Source organism: Monodelphis domestica, chromosome 2 (genome assembly GCF_027887165.1).
Source record: "Monodelphis domestica isolate mMonDom1 chromosome 2, mMonDom1.pri, whole genome shotgun sequence".
In the NCBI taxonomy this organism is placed as follows: Eukaryota; Metazoa; Chordata; class Mammalia; order Didelphimorphia; family Didelphidae; genus Monodelphis; species Monodelphis domestica.
The window spans coordinates 201,127,324-201,146,514 of record NC_077228.1 but is presented as its reverse complement, the minus strand read 5'-3'; the positions used below and the strand labels follow the sequence as shown (position 1 = coordinate 201,146,514).

Here is a 19,191-nt window from a genome sequence, read left to right as displayed (position 1 = left end):
GTAAAGCACTTTATATATGTTTTCATATGAATATATACACACATATGTTTGTATACATATATATTGTCCATTGTTAAGTTGTTTTTTTATGGTATCTGATTCTTCATGACACCATTTGAGGTTTTCTTGGCAAAGATACTAGTTGTTTGCCATTTCCTTTTTCAACTCATTTTTTACAGATGAAGAAACTGAGGCAAATGAGATTAAGTGATTTACCCAGGGTCACATAGCTAGTAAGTGCTTGAAGCTAGATTTGAACTCAGGGAGATGAATCTTTCTGACTCAAGCCCTGGCATTCTATTCATGTACCACCTAGCTGCCCTATCTATAGGTGTATAAATATTTGTTTGCATTTGTATATGTATGTATATCTATATCTATCTATTCACCTATCCATTTATCTACCTACCTACCTACCTACCTACCTATCCATCTATCTGTCTACTTATCTATCTATCATCTATCCATCCATCCATCCATCCATCCATCCATCTATCCATCTATCTATCTATCTATCTATCTATCTATCTATCTATCTATCTATCTATCTGTAATTTCATTTGAGCCGTATCACAACTTTATAAGGTAGGTACAGCTATTCTTTCCATTTAGTAAAGGAGGAAACTGAAGTTGACAGCGGTTTCACAAAACTAACAAACATCTGAGGTTGTCTGACTTCCAATTCTAGCATTCCATTCACTAAACCACCTGTCTCATTCTCTATTTGGGCTAATCAGAATTTCAAAGTGCACTGGTAATCATGTAAATGTGAAAGGAATAACTTTGATAAATCTGTTGTCAATATTACCCTCCCAAAAAGAGAGAAATTTGGGGGCAGCTAAGTATCTCAGCCTGGAGATTGGAGGTCCTGGGTTCAAATTTTGCCTCAGATACTTCCTAGCTGTGTTACCCTATACAAGTCACTTAATTCCCATTACCTAGTCCTGACTGTTCTTCTGACTTGGAATCAATGCTTAGTATCAATTCTAAGACAGAAGATAAGGGTTCTTGTTGTTTTTAAAAGAGAAATTTCTTTTTATTGATTACTGAGAGCAGTGACAAGCATTTTACTTGTGTTCTTAAATAGCTCAGTGTCTTGCACATAACAAATGCTTAATAAATTCATGTTGAGTTGAATTGTCTTGGTTTAGTTTCCAAAAAGTGCAGGTTAGAGCTCTTTATTAAAAGTACTATAAGGGGCTTCTAGGTGACTTAGTAGGTAGAAAGCCAGAGCTGGAGACAGGAGGTCCTGGGCTTTATAATGGTTAAATTGGTGTTTTGACTAAATAAGAGAGTTATAAAAAAGTGGTTGCCAATTATTATCCCTTAAGTCAGGAAAAGTGTTAGCAGCTTTTAACAATTTTGTTTAATTGGAATATTAGTAAAAAGAGGGAAATGTGGAAGGGAAAGAGGTAAGGAACTGTCTAGCCTACCCTAAATGCTGATCCAGTGAAATGAGGCTCACTCCCCAACAGAGTTCCAATCTATGTGGGAATCCTAGTCACTCAGCAGTAAGTTGAACAGGATCCAGGCCCCAATGCAGAAAAACCCTCCTGAGCTAAGCTCATTGAGGCAGCAGTGAACTCAACAAGAAAGTCCTCAACTCCAAGAAGCTCCAAAGCTGAAAGTCAAAGTCCTGAAGCCAAAAACTCCAGTGGAAAGGTCCAAAGCTTCAAGTTGAAGTCAAAGTCCAAAAGCCCCAAGGAGCTGTCCTCCAAAGAAGAAGTCCAAAGGAGAAGATCCAAGGAGCAAAGACTCCAAAGAAGAACTCCAAAGGAGAAGTCCCTTGGACAGTAAGTTCAGAATATTTTATAGTCCTTTTTCCCACATCACTTCCTGTCCCTTCCCCACTTTTCAAGAACCAATTTCAGTCTTTCAATTTGTCTAGCAGGGAGGGGGAGTGGCCTCTGGAGTTGTCACCCACTCTAGCAAATGACTTGTGAACTCTCATACTTAGTGACTGGTAAGGTACTAAGTAGGGGTACTTAAGTTTTTGGTTTATTAATTTAGAAGTTGTTGATTGATAGACAAAAAGAGTTTGATTCACTTTTCACAGCTCAAATTTGTCCTCAGACACTCCCTAGCTGTATGACCCTGAGCAAGTCACTTTACCCTAATTGCCTAGCCCATAAGGGCTCTTCTGCCTTGAAACTGATACTTAGTATCAATTATTATTATTTTTATTTTCTCCATAAGTGGTTTATTTTTTTCTTTCTTTTCTTTCTTTGTTTTTACAATATTTTCCCATGGTTATAGGACTTACATTCTTTCCCTCCCCTCTACCTTTTTCCCTCCCAGAGATGACAAGCAATTCTACTGGCTATACATATATTATCACTTAGTATCAATTCTATGACAGAAGGTAAGGGTTAAAAAAATGTGCTGTGAGGCATTGATTTAATTTGTTTTTTAATCCCTGAATTCCCAGTAAGAACAAATAGAGGTAACATCTCTAAGGGGAAATACCAGGACTAGTGGTCACACTAATAAACAGGATATTCCTGAAAATGAAGATCTATTTGGACATGCTACACAGTTTTGAGGAATTAATCATATAAACTGTCTATGAATGGGAATGAATTCTGTAGGATAACATTTGAAGTTTGTTCCTCCAGGTGATGGGGACTGGCCACATCTAGCCATCATGAACATGCATGTTCTTAATGCAGTCTCCACATGGGCTTCAGAACATCCAAGGTATTCCATGATTATTTCAGGTTTTCTAGTCATGGGGGGGGGCAGAGAAATGGACTTTTGATTGGCTGACAAGTTGGAAATCGACATACATTCAAAAAGCACAAACATACCAGAATGACTTTCTTGCTTTTCCTATTGGTTGTTTGATTTGAGGTAGGAGGCAAGAACTGCTGCACAACTTTGGGTAGGGAAAGAAAATGAGTGCCAGTATCCAAGCCTTCCCACCCACATCTTCCTGAAATTATGAGAATATGGTTCTACGGTTGCTTTTGTATCTACTGGGTCTATCCTTTCAGGCCTTGTGTGAAGGAGTGTTGGGGGTAGAATGTCACTTGTATTGTTTTCTGTCCATTAAAATCTCTAGAACTTTTTTTATTTTTAATAGTTCAACTTTTAATAGTTCAACAATAGTTTCAACTAATCAGCATTTTAAGTTAATCTTTTCCTTCCATTATCTTCTTATAGCTTCTTTTACTATAAGTAAATGGGGAAAAAATACTTGTGAAAATAAAGCCTTTGATACCTATGTATGGAGACTGGCAAAATGAGTCTTGATTAGTATCTTTGGTATGAGGGTTTACTGAGCCCTTTTCAGGGCTGCTTTCCTCCTTTGGTGTCTACCTGCCATCCAGTTCTCATCTGTGACTCCAAGAAGCTGTAGCATGTGCATTGACTACACTCTGGTAAACTGTCATGGCAGACAGGCTAAACTGGGTTGAGGGTAACCAGCAAGCATCAAAACCATCTGTGAGTTAGGGAATATCTACCTCAGTCATGTGAAGACTTCCCTAGGAGGAAGGAGCAGATAAGAACAATTTACTCCAATGGCCATGAAGGCAGATCAAGTAGATGTTGTGGTACACTTAGAGGTTGGTCAGACATCAAAGAGGCCAAAGTCATCCACTGCATCCAGGGCCATCACCAGTTGTCCTGAATTTTTCTTGCCACTTGACATGGATAGCTCTGGAAGAGAGAGGGAAGTCCACAACTTTGTACAATTCTGCCTCACTTAAATCCAATTTATGTATGTCAAAAGTCCTTATCTGTGATGTCATTTTGGTCCTCTTCCAGTACTAAGGACACTATGAAGGGCTTTTTGCTGCTTTTCATAGCCCCTGGAAAGACTCCTCTCCTAAAACTCTGTTTCTGACCATCTTTTTCTGCAATCCTGGACTGGGTGAAAAGGTTTTCATCTTACTGCTTAGTCTTTATTATTTGATTTGGTGCACCTTTGCATCCTTGTTGGAGTGAATATGGAAGATCTAGGATCCTCTGGATTTACCACCTTAACTAGAAGTTCCTGTTCATTATTCTAAAGAACTTTGCACCCAGAACTGAGTTTCTTCCTCTGAAGGTAATGAAAAGCCTCTGTAGCCAATTCATTGAGGGAATATGGCAGGGGAAAATTTTTTTATTGGTCTAAAGGTAAAGTGCCGTGGTCAGGGTCCAGCCCCATTCGCGACTCCAGGGTTCCCGACTGGTGGTGAACGATAAGTCAAAATAAATAACATAAAATAAATAACAAATGGAAGACAGCTTAATCATTATGGCCATGAAACTGCTTTGCATTTCAGCTGCTCTGACATTCCCAGGCTTGGGATTTATTTTTATATTCATATTCTTGGCTTGCAGGTATACAAAATCAAAGAGAGATAATTGGAAAAGTGATACATTAACTTTTAGCAAATAACTTGATTAACATTCTATATTCTTGTATTGTGATTACAGACAGAATAAAGTTTGCACCCAAGATAAATGATTTTGTCACAGGTGGCTTCCTAGGGAGTTTGAGTTACTGATTTGTGTAATTGAGTCCCTGAGGCATATTGAAGCTTAGTGTATTGTACTGTACCTGTACGTATTGTATAAGCCTCTATGATTGATTTGTGTGCTGGCTTCATGAGAAAGTTTTGGGCTTGGCCTGTAGCTGTGGTTTTGATGGGAATTATGTACCTAAGTAAAAGTTAACTCATGATAGTCTTTTTTGGGATTGGGTTTGAGGGTCTGATCTTTTGGTGATGTTTTAGGGAATTAGGGTACAGGTGTTTTGCTCTTGCATGATTTCTTTTGAGTCTAGGGGGAATAATAATCATGCAAAAGGGATAGAGTGGGCAGTCACATCTCACCAAGGACCACTCTGTGGTCTCCCCAGCTACCACGTGTGACTCCGTCAAGGCATTGTGGACTAATGGCCCCCAGCAGTAAAGCCTCTTTGCTTTTTCTTTTCTTTTCTTTTCTTTTCTTTTCTTTTCTTTTCTTTTCTTTTCTCTTCTCTTCTTTTCTTTTCTTTTCTTTTCTTTTCTTTTCTTTTCTTTTCTTTTCTTTTCTTTTCTTTTCTTTTCTTTTCTTTTCTTTTCTTTTCTTTCCTTTTCTCTTTCTCCTCCTTCCTCCCTTCCTCCCTTCCTCCCTTCCTCCCTTCCTCCCTCCCTTCCTTCCTTCCTTCCTTCCTTCCTTCCTTCCTTCCTTCCTTCCTTCCTTCCTTCCTTCCTTCCTTCCTTCCTTCCTTCCTTCCTTCCTTCCTTCCTTCCTTCCTTCCTTCCTTCTTTCCCCCTTACCTTCTGTCTTAGAATCAATACTATGTATTGGTTCCAAGGCAGAAGAGTGGTAAGGGCTAGGCAATGGAGGGGGGGGTCAAGTGACTTGCCCAAGGTTACACAGCTAGGAAGTGTCAGATTTGAACCTAGGACCTCCCATCTCTAGACCTGACACTCAATCCACTGAGCCACCCAGTTGCCCCTCCCCCTTTTTGCTTTTTCAAAAGATTTCAAAAAGATCCAAGGACAATACTTAATTTGAAAAAACATGTCAACTGTTTATTTGCCCAAGATTTTTTAAAACTAAAGTTACAATTTAAGAACAAAAAACTCATTAAGAAGATCGTTGTAGCACAAAGTAGAAAAAACACTTTTAAATTAATTAATAAATTAATTAATAAAGAATAGTTTTCCATGATTCCATGATTCATGATTTTCCCTGTCCCCTTCCCTCCCTGCTCCCAGAACTGATGAGCAATTCCACTAGGTTATACATGTAACATTGTTGAAAACCTATTTCCATATTAATATTTTTAATAGATTGATCATTTAAAGTCAAAATCCCTGATCCCATCGAACCATGTGATCAATTATATGTAGGAAAAACAATTTTTTAAAAGATTCCATTTTTCTGGATTAAGAAATCCTCTCAAGGCAGCTGGTTGGCTCAGTGGATTGAGAGCCAGGCCTAGAGATGGGAAGTCCTAGGTTAAAATCTGGCCTCAGCCACTTCCCAGCTGTGTGACCCTGGGCAAGTCACTTGACCCCCATTGCCTAGCCCTTACCACTCTTCTGCGTTGGAGCCAATACACAGTATTGACTCCAAGACAGAAGGTAAGGGTTATTTAAAATAAAAAAAAAATCCTCTCTCCCCCCATGAATCTAGAATAACTGAGTAAAACTTTTGAGTGTTGGTTTTGAAAGGTTTAGAAGAGGAATTCTTAACCTGGGGGGGGGCATGCATTCCAAAAAATTAATAACTTGATTTCAGTATTATTGGTTCTCTTTGTAAGTAAAAAAATTAAAAATTTAAAAATTTAATTAACAATTTTAATAATTTTTTAAAAATTTAAAAATTACCCTAAACTATAAAACTTCATCAGACAACCAGAGAGATCCATGAAACATGGAAAAGGTTAAAACCTCTGATCTAGACAATCCAAATGATAATTGGGGACTTCTCCTACTACCACTACCCTAGGTCCAAATTACAATCAATGATTATCCCTCACTGTTAGCAAGTTCCTTCCTCAGTTCTCTTAGAATAGCAATAACATAGAGTTATTTCTTTCTCCTAGGTGTGGATACAAGAGCAAAGATTCACAAATGACTTCTTGTGCTAAGAGCATCATGCCATTTAAGTTTGGGAACAGTGTCATGAAAAATCAAAGTAATTTTCTATAAAAATCTGGATCTGGGATCTTGTGATCACTGAAAATTTTCACAAAAATAAAAGGGATATTTTCATCTGATTAAAAGAAGTATACATACATATACGATTCTTTCAAGAAGTCATTGATTAATAAATTATTCATATATGATAAAAATTGTCTTTACTACATGAAATTATTGCGGTGTTTCAAGTTGTGGTCAATAAATAAATTGACCTCCATACCAACATTTTTGGATTATTGATAACAGGAAAACATGGGCCATGTCATAGACAGCCACTAATATTCTGTTGCAGTTATCCCATATTTTCTAGAAATGGCTTCTTAGAACTTGTATGCTATGAACTACCAGCATTAGTATTTGTCAATAATTCTATCAGCAGAGCTGATGCTATTTAAATCAAAGAAAAGGTAACTTTGTGTCTTTGGGTAAGCCTGACCCTCAGGTTTCCCATGTATAAAATAGGGGTGATAATACTTTTACTTAATACCTCGAAGGATTACTGTGGGTAAAATATTTCATAAATATTAACATGCCAGTGATAAAGGGCATCTATTAAAAGTCATTAGCAAGCATTATCTGTAATGGGGATAAGCCAGAATCTTCCCCAATAAGATCAGGGGTAAGCAAGGATGCCTATTATCACCACCACTACTTAATATTATACTAGGAACACTGGCTATAGTAATGAGCAGGACAAAAAAGTGAAGGAATTAGAACAGGTAACAAGGAAACAAAACTTTCTCTGCAGGTGATATCATGGTTTACATAGAGAACACCAGAGAATCAACCCCAAAACAAAAGAAACAATCAACAACGTTAGCAAAGTTGCAGGATACAAAATAAACTCACATAAATCATCAGCATTTCTATTTTCCACCAACAAAGTTCAACAACAAGAAATAGAAAAGGAAGTTCCACTTAAAATTAATGTAGACAAAATAAAATACCTGGGAGTTTACTCACCAAAACAAACCCAGCCAATGATATGAACACAATTACAAAACATTTTTCACACAAATATTAAAGCTCCATTTAGGTGTCAATATTATTGTTGTATTATATGTTATCTTGATCACTGGTAGGATCAAAGTCATAAAATGACTGATCTTAACTTAGTTGCCCGCCTTACCATATCACCCATTCCATTCCTTTTTATCAATTACACCATGGTTCTAGTTGTCACCTTGGGCCATTTGGTGTTACTTCACTGATGGTTGGTCCATTCCTTCACTCTCTTTCCTATTGACTGGGGGAGATACATGGAAAAGTCTCACTGGCACATTCCACATTACCCACCCACCTCATTTCTGAGTATAACACTGGAGATGATTCTTGAAGTAGTGGAGAGTCAACTTGAACTTGATCTGATCCTGAGAGTTATATCGGAACCGACTATACATTTTTTCCAGGGAAGCTTGATCTGGGTCAGAAGCTTTGGCGTGGGACTGGTGATTCACAACCACATTTGAGCATGATCCCACACGAAGATTCCCTAGCCCATCAATGAAAAACTCTGTTAAGAAAAGGGAAATAGAAAGAGGGGTTTGCTGTGAACTTTGTGCCAGAGATCCCTGTGGCCAATTCCCAACTTGTATTAGCAGTTGTTTTTATCAGAGTCCTGGGAAATAATTCATGGGAAGAGTAACACAGTTCTGTCCTCAGAGAACTTCCATTCTGAGGGCAAGACACAACCTCCTATGTGTATTCTTTCCACCTATGAAAATGTAAGTTCCTGAGGTCATGAAGAGTCAGACACAACTGAAAAATGAACAACAAAAGGAGGGAAAGTAGGGACAGCTAGGTAGATGAGTAGATAGAGAGCCAGGCCTGGAGATGGGAGGTCTGGGGTTCAAATCTGGCCTCATAAACTTCCTAGTTGTGTGATACCCTGGCCAAGTCACTTAACTCCAAATGCCAGTCCTTAATGCTCTTTTGCCTTGGAACCAATAGTTAGTATTGCTTTTAATTTTTGAAAATTTTATTTAATTAGTCAATTTAGAACATTATTACTTGGTTACAAGAATCATATACTTTCCCTCACCTCCCCCACCCCATCCTGTACTCAAAGGGCAATTCTACCGTGTTTTACATGTGTCCTTGATCAGAACCCATTTCCATGTTGTTGATGTTTGCATTAGGATGATCATTTAGTCTACATCCCCAATCATATTCCCCTTGACCCTTGTAATCAAGCATTTGTTTTTCTTCTGTGTTTCTACTTCCATAGTTTTCCCTCTGAACGTGGAGTGTTCTTTCTCATAAATCTCTCCAGTTTGTTCAGGATCACTGCATTGCCACTAATGTAGAAGTCCATTACATTAGATTGTACCACAGTGTATCAGTGTCTGTGTACAATGTTTTCCTGGTTCTGCTCCTCTCGCTCTGCATCAGTTCCTGGAGGTTGTTCCAGTCCCTATGAAATTCCTCTACTTTATTATTCCTTTGAGCACAGTAGTATTCCATCACCAACATATACCACAATTTGTTCAGCCATTCCCCAATTGAAGGGCATCCCTTCATTTTCCAATTTTTTGCCACCACAAAGAGTGCAGCTATGAATATTTTTGTACAGGTCTTTTTCCTTATTATCTCTTTGGGGTATAGACCCAACAGTGCCATAGCTAGATCAAAGGGCAGACAGTCTTTTAGTGCCCTTTGGGCATAGTTCCAAATTTCCCTCCAGAATGGTTGGATCAATTCACAACTCCACCAGCAATGCGTTAATGTCCCGACTTTGCCACATCTCCTCCAGCATTCATTACTTTCCTTTGCTGTCATGTTAATCAATCTGCTAGGTGGTGAGGTGATATCTCAGAGTTGTTTTGATTTGTATCTCTCTGATTATAAGAGATTTAGAACACTTTTTCATGTGCTTATTAATAGTTTTGATTTCTTTATCTGAAAATTGCCTATTCAAGTCCCTTGCCCATTTATTAATTGGAGAATGGCTTCATTTTTTGTACAATTGATTTAACTCTTTATAAATTTGAGTAATTAGACCTTTGTCAGAGGTTTTTGTTATGAAGATTTTCCCCCCAATTTGTTGCTTCCCTTCTAATTTTGGTTACATTGGTTTTGTTTGTACAAACACTTTTTAATTTAATGTAATCAAAATTATTTATTTTACATTTTGTGATTTTTTTCCCCAATTCTTGCTTGGTCTTAAAGTCTTTCCTTTCCCAAAGATCTGACATATGTACTATGCTGTGTTCACCTAATTTACTTATAGTTTCCTTCTTTATATTCAGGTCATTCACCAATTCTGAGTTTATCTTGGTGTAGGGTTTGAGATGTTGATCCAACCCCAATCTCTCCCCTACTGTCTTCCAATTTTCCCAGCAGTTTTTAGCAAATAGTGGATTTTTGTCCCAAAAGCTGGGATCTTTGGGTTTATCATAGACTGTCTTGCTGAGGTCACTTATCCCAAATCTATTCCACTGGTCCTCCTTTCTATCTCTTAGCCAGTACCATATTGTTTTGATGACCACTGCTTCATAGTATAGTTTGAGATCTGGTACTGCAAGGTCACCTTCTTTTATATTTTTTTTTTCATTATTTCCCTGGATATCCTTGATCTTTTGTTCTTCCAAATGAACTTTGTTATGGTTTTTTCTAATTCAGTAAAAAATTTTTTTTGGAAGTTCAATGGTTATTGCACTAAATAGATAGATAAGTTTGGGTAGGATGGTCATTTTTATTATGTTAGCTCATCTTACCCATGAGCAGTTAATGTTTTTCCAATTGTTTGGATCTAGTTTTAGTTGTGTGGAAAGTGTTTTGTAGTTGTGTTCTGTAGTAATTAAAATAGTTGAGGCAGTAAACTGTAGTGATTAAAATAGTGGAAGACTTAAATTGTTGTAGATAAAAGATAGCAAGGCCCTTTTATTTCTATGCTTTCTAGTGTTTTCAATAGGAATGAGTTTTGTGTTTTGTCAAAGGCTTTTCCTACATCTATAATGTGAAATATCATGTGATTTTTGTTGGTTTGCTTGTTAATATGGTCAATTATGTGGATGGTTTTCCTAATATTGAACCATCCTTGTATTCTTGATATAAATCCTACCTGGTCATAGTGAATAACCCTTGTGATCACTTGCTGGAGTCTTTTTGCTAGTATCCTATTTAAGATTTTTGCATCTATGTTCATTAAGGAGATTGGTCTGTAGTTTTCTTTCTTTCTTTCTTTCTTTTTTTTTGACCTGCCTGGCTTTGGGATCAGTACCATATTTGTTTTGTAAAAGGAAGTTGGTAGAACTCCTTCTTTGCTTATTCTGTCAAATAGTTTGCATAATATTTGGATTAGTTCTTCTTTGAATGTTTGATAGAATTTATTTGTGAATCCATCTGGTCCTGGGGATATTTTCTTAGTGAGTTCTTTGATGGCTTGTTCAATTTCTTTTTCTTTTCTTTTTTTTTTTTAAACCCTTACCTTCTGTCTTGGAATCAATGCTGTGTATTGGTTCCAAGGCAGAAGAATGGTAAGGGCTAGGCAATGGGGGTTAAGTGACTTGCCCAGGGTCACACAACTGGGAAGTACCTGAGACCAAATTTGAACCCAGGACCTCCTGTATCTAGGCCTGGCTCTCAATCCACTGAGCTACCCAGCTGCCATCTTTTTCTGATATGGGTTTGTTTAGGTATTCTATTTCTTTCTTTGTTAGTCTAGGCAATTTATATTTTTGTAAACATTCATCCATATCACCTAGATTGGCATATTTATTGCCATATAATTTTTAATGATTGCCTTAATTTCCTCTTCATTAGAGGTGAGGTCTCCCTTTTCTTCTATGATGCTTTCAATTTGGTTTTCTTCTTTCCTTTTTTAAATTAGATTGACCAGTACTTTGTCTATTTTATTTGTTTTTTCAAAGTACTAGTTTCTAGTCTTATTTTTATTGCCTTATGATCTGAAAAGGTTGCATTTATTATTTCTGCTTTTCTGCATTTGTTTGCCATGTTTTTATGCCCTAGTCCATGGTCAGTCTTTGTAAATGTACCATGTGCTGCTGAAAGGAAGGTGTATTCCTTTTTGTACCTATTTATTTTACTCTAATTTTTCTAAGATTTCATTCACATCTCTTACCTCTTTCTTATTTATTTTTTATTTGATTTATCTAAATTTGATAGTGGTAAGTTCAGGTCTTCCACTAGTATACTTTCAGTATCTATTTCCTCCTTCAACTCTACTAGTTTCTCCTTTAGAAATATGGATGCTATACCATTTGGTGCATACACGTTGATTACTGATATTTCCTCATTATCTATACTGCCTTTTATCAGGGTGTAGTTACCTTCCCTATCCCTTTTAATCAGGTCTATTTTTGCTTTGGCTTTGTCAGATATCATAATTGCAACTCCTGCCTTCTTTCTATCAGTTGAGGCCCAATAGGTTTTGCTCCAGCCTTTAATTCTAACCTTGTGAATGTCTACCCACCTCAAATGTGTTTCTTGTAGACCACATATGGTAGGATTTTGATATCTAATCCATTCTCCTATTTGTTTTCATTTTATGGATGAGTTCATCCCATTCACATTCAAAGTTATGATTGCCACTTGTGTATATTGGTTTTTTTTGGCCTTTTGTGGTAGTCTATATCAGTAGGTGCTGAGGAGAGAAAGAATCCTGTGTCTACACTGCCATCATGTTTACCCAGAAGTCCCTCTTAAATCAGTATTACTTTTAAGATGGAAGATAAGGGTTTTTTTTTTTCTAAAGAGGGAAAGTATTATCTCTCCTCATTCCTTTTCCTCTCCTTCCATTCCCCTTTCTCCTCTCCTCTTCTCTCTTTTCTTCTCTTTCAAGGAGCATTCAGTCTGAAGGAGGAATCAGGACATAAGCTACTGTGACAAACGCAGACTTAGAGAATAGACATGAATAAATACTTCTAGCTGAATAGAGCACTATACTCAGGAATGGGAAAGGGGATAATGGAGACTAGATGGAAATGAGTAGTGGACTTGAATGTGGTGAGTCTGGGAAGACTTTTTAAAAAAAAATAAAAACCCTTATCTTCCTCCTTGGAATCAATACTGGGTATTGGTTCCAAGGCAGAGTGGCAAGGGCTAGGCAATGGGGGTTAAGTGATTTGCCCAGGGTCACACAGCTGGGAAGTGTCTGAGGCCAGGTTTGAATCCAAGACCTCCTGTCTCTAGGTCTGGCTTTCAATTCACTGAGCCACCCAGCTGCCCCCTTGAGAAGACTTTCTGAAAGAAGCAGAGCTCAGAAGGAAGGGCAAGGTAGATGGACCTCCACTTCAAAATGTTCTTTTCCAATTGCAATGCCCCAAACGGAATATAATATTCCAGATATTGATGGATCAGAGTGAAGGATAATGTCCCAAGATGGAAAACAGTCATTGTCAAGACTTAGAATGGGAAAGGGTGAAGAGGGAAATGAAAAATCAAAGAATCATAAATGTAGAGTTGGAAGGGACCTTAGAGGTCATTGTTCAATCCAAACCCCACCCCCACATTCAGTATTTCAGATGAGGAAACTGAGGTTAAATGGCTTCCCCATGGTCACCCTACTAATAAGTGTCTGAGGTAGAACTTCAAACCAGGTTCTGGTGCCCTATATTACTTTGCTTTAATTTGAATTGGAGTACTTTTGAAAACTGTCTCTGTTTTGTAATAAAATATGATAAATGAGATGTATCTCTTGGAAGCAGAACCAGCTGCTGAATACGCTTAATCTGAGGCTGCTTCTCAGTCTCCCCATCTAGCCCCCTTACCTGTGTGTGCCACTCTCTTTAGTTGGGGATCAAATCCAACCCTTTGGAGGCTCTCTGTGTGAGCTAGGAAGAAATTGGCAATACCACTGGTCACCACACAGTTGGGGAAGCCATTCAGGACCTCGAAATAGCCTGACCTCTTGTGTATGCAGTCACCATCCTCTCCTTGTTCCATCAGTAGTTTAAACTGGAACAAATTCCCAGACACACTGCCACCAACCTAGAGGGTGGGATACGTAAGGGGGAAGAGATCAGGGAAAATCTGCATCAGGGAACTCCTGACTCAATACCCAATTTTCCATTTTGGGGAAACTTTCTCATGTTGTAGTCCTATGTTCATTTATTTCACACTCCCAACTCATCTTCCTTACTCCCATATGATTCTAGCTATCTACCTACCTGCTTCCATCACATCCCTTTCCATAGTCCATATCTTCCCTTGAGAAAACCAGAAGTCCACAGTCTTGCTATTGCTACCACCACCAAACTTTTTTTTTTAACCCTTACTTCTGAATTGGAATCAATACTGTGCATTGAGTCCAAGGCAGAAGAGTAGTAAGGGCTAGGCAATGGAGATTAAGTGACTTGCCCAGGGTCACCCCAAGGGTGTGGCAAAAATTGAACCCAGGACCTCTTATCTCTAGGTCTGGCTCTCAATCCACTGAGTTACTTAGATGTCCCCAAACCATTGCTGATTGCTTTCCAGTTTCAATCCCCTCAGAATTATCTCAGTAATCCTAGTCTGAGTGACAGGGACAAAGATCAGAGATCTCCAGGGACCATAGAATCTTATACATTTTCAAGGTTTTGAGAGAGCTCAGAGGGCACCTGCTCCACTCTTTGCATTAACAGGAATGACCTCTGAGCATCTCTGACAAATAGACACCAACCCTTTGTTTAAAAATTTATAATGATGGAGAATATACTGTTTCCTGAGATAGCCCATTCCACTCCACATTTGGACTGCTCTAATTGGAAGATTTTCCAACACTAAGTCTAAATTTCCCCCTTTGCAGCTTTTCCCATGGCTTCTAGCTCTGCAGCAAGCTCCATTATCTGTAGCAAGAAGACTTTCTTGTTGCCCTTCAATGCTAGTGCTTTTCCTCTCTTGATTTCCCCTGATTTGTTCTGAAACAATTTTGCTTATATGTAGCTATTTTTAAAAATATAATTTTTATTTTAAAAAAATTTCCATGGCTACATGATTCTTCTTTTTGTAAATCGATTGATTGCTTTAGAATCTTTTCCCATGGCTACATGATTCATATTCCTTCCCCAACCCCTTTTTTCCTTCCCCACTCCTGGAGCTGACAAGCAACTCCACTGGGTTATACATATATTATCACTCAAAATCCATATTATTCATTTTTGTAATAGAATAACCTTTTAAAAACAAAACCTCAAATCCTCTACCCATATAAACATGTGATAAATCATATGTTTTTCCTTCTGCATTTCTACTCCCACACTTCTTTCTCTTGATGTGGATAGCGTTCTTTCTCATAAATTCCTCTGGATGGTCCTGGATCATTGCATTGTTCCTAGTAGCAGTCTATTACATTTGATCATACCACAATGTTTCAGTTACTCTGTATAATGTTCTCCTGATTCTGCTCATTTTAGTCCTCATCAGTTCATTGAAGTTCTCCCAGTTCATATAGAAATCAAGCAGTTCATCATTGTAGCACAAAGTGTTCCATCACCATCATATACCACAATTTGTTCAGCCATTCCCCAATCAAGGGACACCCCCTTGTTTTTAAATTTTTTTGACACCACAAAAAGCACAGCTATAAATATTTTTGTATAAACAGGTCTATCCCAATTTTTTTTAAATCTCTTCGAGGCACAAAACTAGTAGTGGTATTGCTGGACCAAAGGAAATGTATTCTTTTAAGGTCCTTTGGGTATAATTCTAAATGCCTCCCAGAGTGGTTGGATCAATATACAACCTCACAAGAAATGTATTAGGGTCCTAATTTTGCCACATTCCTTCCAACATTTATTATTTTCCTTTATTGCCATATTGGGAGGTGTGAGGTGGTACCTCAGAGTGGTTTTTGATTTGCATTTCTTTAACCAGGAGGGATTTAGAACACTTTTTCATAGGATTATATATATATATATATATATATATATATGTGTATATATACACATATATATATATATATAATTAAATACTTATTGCTTTCCCTATTAGACTGTTAACTTGAGACCTAGGACTGACTTTTTTTGTTTGCTTGCCTTTCTTTATATCTTCATTTTAGCAATAATGCCTGGAACAACATAGTAGGAGGTTAATAAATGTTTGGTGACTTACTGACTCATTCATGCTAGCTCAGTCTTGTTCTGGCTGGTGTCCCTTCTGTTATGTTAAAATAGCATTAGTGACTCCATTTTGCCTTTAGCCACTGTTCTGGGAAGCTAAGTTTCAGCTGCTTTCCCTCTTTTCTTGCCTCAGCTTCATCATAAAAACTTGCTAATGTTATTTTTTTAGGGAAAAAAATAGGTGGGTGGGAAGGACAGGTAGGTGACTCAGTGATTTAAGAACCAGGCTTAGAGATGGGTTCAAATCTAAGTTCAGACACTTCCCATTTTTGTGATCTAGGCAAGTCATTTAACCACTATTGCCTAGCCCTTTCTTACTGCTCTTCTGTTTTGGAACCAATACACAGTATTGATTCTAAAAGGAAAGATAAGGATTAAAAAAAAAAGGGAAAAAGTTATTTGATTTTGGAGAAGTCACAAGATTACTTTCCCTCCCAAAAAGGGAAACTTCAGTTTAAGAACATCACAAAACTAACTCTTTCCCTCTCCCCTTGGTGTCTCCTCTACCAATGTGGAGGAGTAATCCTCTTCACCAATAAGAAACCAGGTACCTCAATCTCCATCTCCTGTTTTTTGTTTTTAACTACCTCTATATTTTATGTTAACTATGTAGAAACCAATGACCAATGTCCTTGGTAGACTAAGAGCCTTGAACCTGATTTGTTTCTGCAACTTCAAGCACATACAAAGCAAATATATATCATTGCTTGGATGCAACTTCTCAGGGTCTTTATCCCACCATATTTCTTGATCTATTTGTGTCTTTAGGGAACCCAAACCAACACAAGCCTGTTAGCACAGTGGGGAAGGCAATTCACCTGAATTGTTTTTTATGGAAGGGAGAGAAAGGCTATTGCATTGAGAGGATGCAACATCAATATTTTCATCTTCTCTTGGTATACCAGGAAGAAACAGAGGAAACTTTTTGACATATTTGAGACAAACCTTTTACAATTCTGCTGAAAAGAGGTAGGGAATGAGGCAGGTAAGACTTTGGTCGTCATTAGGTGGCACTATGAAGGTGCTTGGGTCCCTGGGTCCTTCACTATGTCTGCTATGTGTTTGAAGGGGCCCAAGGGAAGTGGGTGGTATCTGTGTATATTGTCAGGGTGCTGTGGTGATATCATCATCATCATCATCATCATCAGTCATCATAGCTAGCATTTATATGGTGCTTTCAGGTTTACAAAGCACTCTACAGATATCTCATTTTATTCTTACCCCTGGGAAGGAGGTACTCTCATCATCCTTTTTTTGCCCTTATATATAATGAGCGGAGGCAGACAGAGGTTGCAGTGACTTTCCCAAAGTCACATAGCCCAGTGTCTCAGGCTGGGTTTGAACTGAGGTCTTCATGATGCCAGGTCCAGTGTTCTGTGCATCGTGGCTCCACAAAACAGCCAATATTGCTAGTGGTCCATTACCTCTCATGTTTCTGTGTTACACTATACTCCCTTGACTACTCTCCTTAGCAATGTTGCCAAAACCTTTGCACTCCATTTGCCTCCAACTTCAAGCTTTCCCATGCCACACACATACTTAGAGCAAGGACACCCTCTATTTCATTTTGAAGACAGAGCTCCTTCCACTTGTCCATTCCTTTGAACAAATAGTCTTAACCCTAAGGACCTAGATTTTATTTTTTAAATACCTTGATAAATCTATTTAAACATAACTGGTTCCCTTTATAATCCTCTTTATTTTATTTAATTCATCTTAAATCATTATTCTGAGGAGGCCAGAGGTTTCACCAGATTTCCAAATGGGGCCCTGACAAAAGAGGTTACAAATTTTTGCCTTAAAATTTCTGGGCATTGGGGCAGCTAAGTGACTCAGTGGATAGAGAGTCATGCCTGGAGATGGGAGGTCATCTGGTCTCAGATACCTCCTAGTTGTGTGACCGTGGGTAAGTCACTTAATTCCAGTTACTGAACCCTTATTTGCTTTGGAACTAATACTTACTCCCTATTCTAAAACAGAATGATACATTTTTTTAAATGACTTCTGGGCATCATTACCCTTTTTCTTCTTTTTTTCCTCATCATAAAGGTGTGTCCCTTAAGGCGAATCCCTCTACCAACACCCTTAATGCTAATCCCTTTAACTCCCTCATGAATCTGGAATGTTCAGAACTTTTCAATCCTTTCCCTTGAACTCTCTACACCATTCCACTCCACTTCTCTTTTTCCTTTTGGGGTGAGTCTAGAAGAGGTGACCTGCATGACCTCCAATATGCCTCATATCTCTATAACCAATCTGATCCCAGACTCTACAGACTTCTGTCTTGCCCATTAGTCAGGCCATGGTTACTTCCCTACTGCTGCTGAGGGAGGCCTGAGCAGGGAGCTGCCCATTCTTGGAAGTTCAGAAACATAAATATGTCAAAGCCCCAGCAGCTGGTATGTACCAGATCAGAACTTAGGGGCCAAGCAGACCCCAGCAACATGAACATGTCAAAGTTTCAAGGATAGTATGTCCCAGATAAAAGACTGGGGGGCCATACATGTGGAAGAGTATATAAGTCCCAACATTCAGGAGGATAATTGGAACTCCTTTGCTGAGTTTCCCTAGTGCTCGCTAGTTCAATAAAGGACCCGCTTGCTAATTGCATTGTCTATTGGTCTTCCGTGGTGGTGGGCGAAAACCCAGACCCTAACACTGCATATTTACCTTTTGTCCTTAGCCCTACCCCCTTCCACCTCTTTCTTAGGGATTAATAATGAAATAAACAATTTCAATACTATTCTTAAAGTCAATAATCTACTTCCTCATGGCTAGACTGTTTTTGCTGACATTCTGCTCATTATTGCTTGTTTCTTTATCTAAATCCACATCAGCCCAATTCTTGTCTTGTCTTTCCCTTCCAGTGTACCCTCCCAAATCATTGTTTTATTGCTAACAAAATGTCTTTCCTTCTATACCTCTCCCTTTCCTTGAAAATCACTTTGTAAGTAATTTGTATTTACCTAAATGTTTGCATATTGCTCTCCTCTAATTAGAATGCTGATTCCTTGAGGCCAGAGACTATTTTGTTTTGTCTTTGGATTTCCAGAATCTTGAACAGTACCTGGCACATAATAGATACTGAATAAATGCTTATTGAATTGAAATGAATTGATCCACATCCCTTCGAAGTGAGGTAAGTAGGGCAGATGCATTATTTTCCCATTTGGGGGATGCAGAAACTGAGGCACAAAAAGGTTAAATTATTTGTTCAGCCACAAGAAGAGTCTGTGGTAGAATTAGAACTCACACCTAGTTCTTTGGACTCCACCTTCAGTCTAGGGCAGTGATGGTGAACCTTTTAGAGCCTGAACTCCATGCCCTGCTCCCCAGGGACCAAGTGCCATGCCCCAAAGCTCCCCTCCAGATCAAGTGCCTAGCTCCTCTATCCCCCCATCTTACCTCATACAGGGGAGGAAGAAATTGCTCCCATTGGGCAGAAGGGTGGGTGGGTGAAGTGAGAAATGTCCCCAGAGTAGGTGGAGAGAGGGAGGGAAGTGGCC

The 19,191-nt window shown here is 38.4% G+C and overlaps 1 protein-coding gene across 3 annotated transcripts in view; it reads right to left on the bottom strand.

Annotated features, from left to right (window-relative positions):
- Positions 1-5,484: 5,484 nt before the first annotated feature.
- Positions 5,485-19,191, bottom strand: part of B4GALNT2 (beta-1,4-N-acetyl-galactosaminyltransferase 2) — a 63,735-nt gene continuing 50,028 nt past the window's right edge. For all 3 annotated transcript variants that reach the window (XM_007482378.3, XM_016430537.2, XM_007482377.3), the window contains 2 exons: positions 13,358-13,577; positions 5,485-8,139 (listed from right to left, as the gene is read on the bottom strand). In XM_007482378.3, the coding sequence (XP_007482440.1) occupies positions 7,928-8,139; positions 13,358-13,577 (432 nt within the window). In that variant the 3' untranslated portion in view covers positions 5,485-7,927. The remainder of the gene's footprint in view (positions 8,140-13,357; positions 13,578-19,191) is intronic.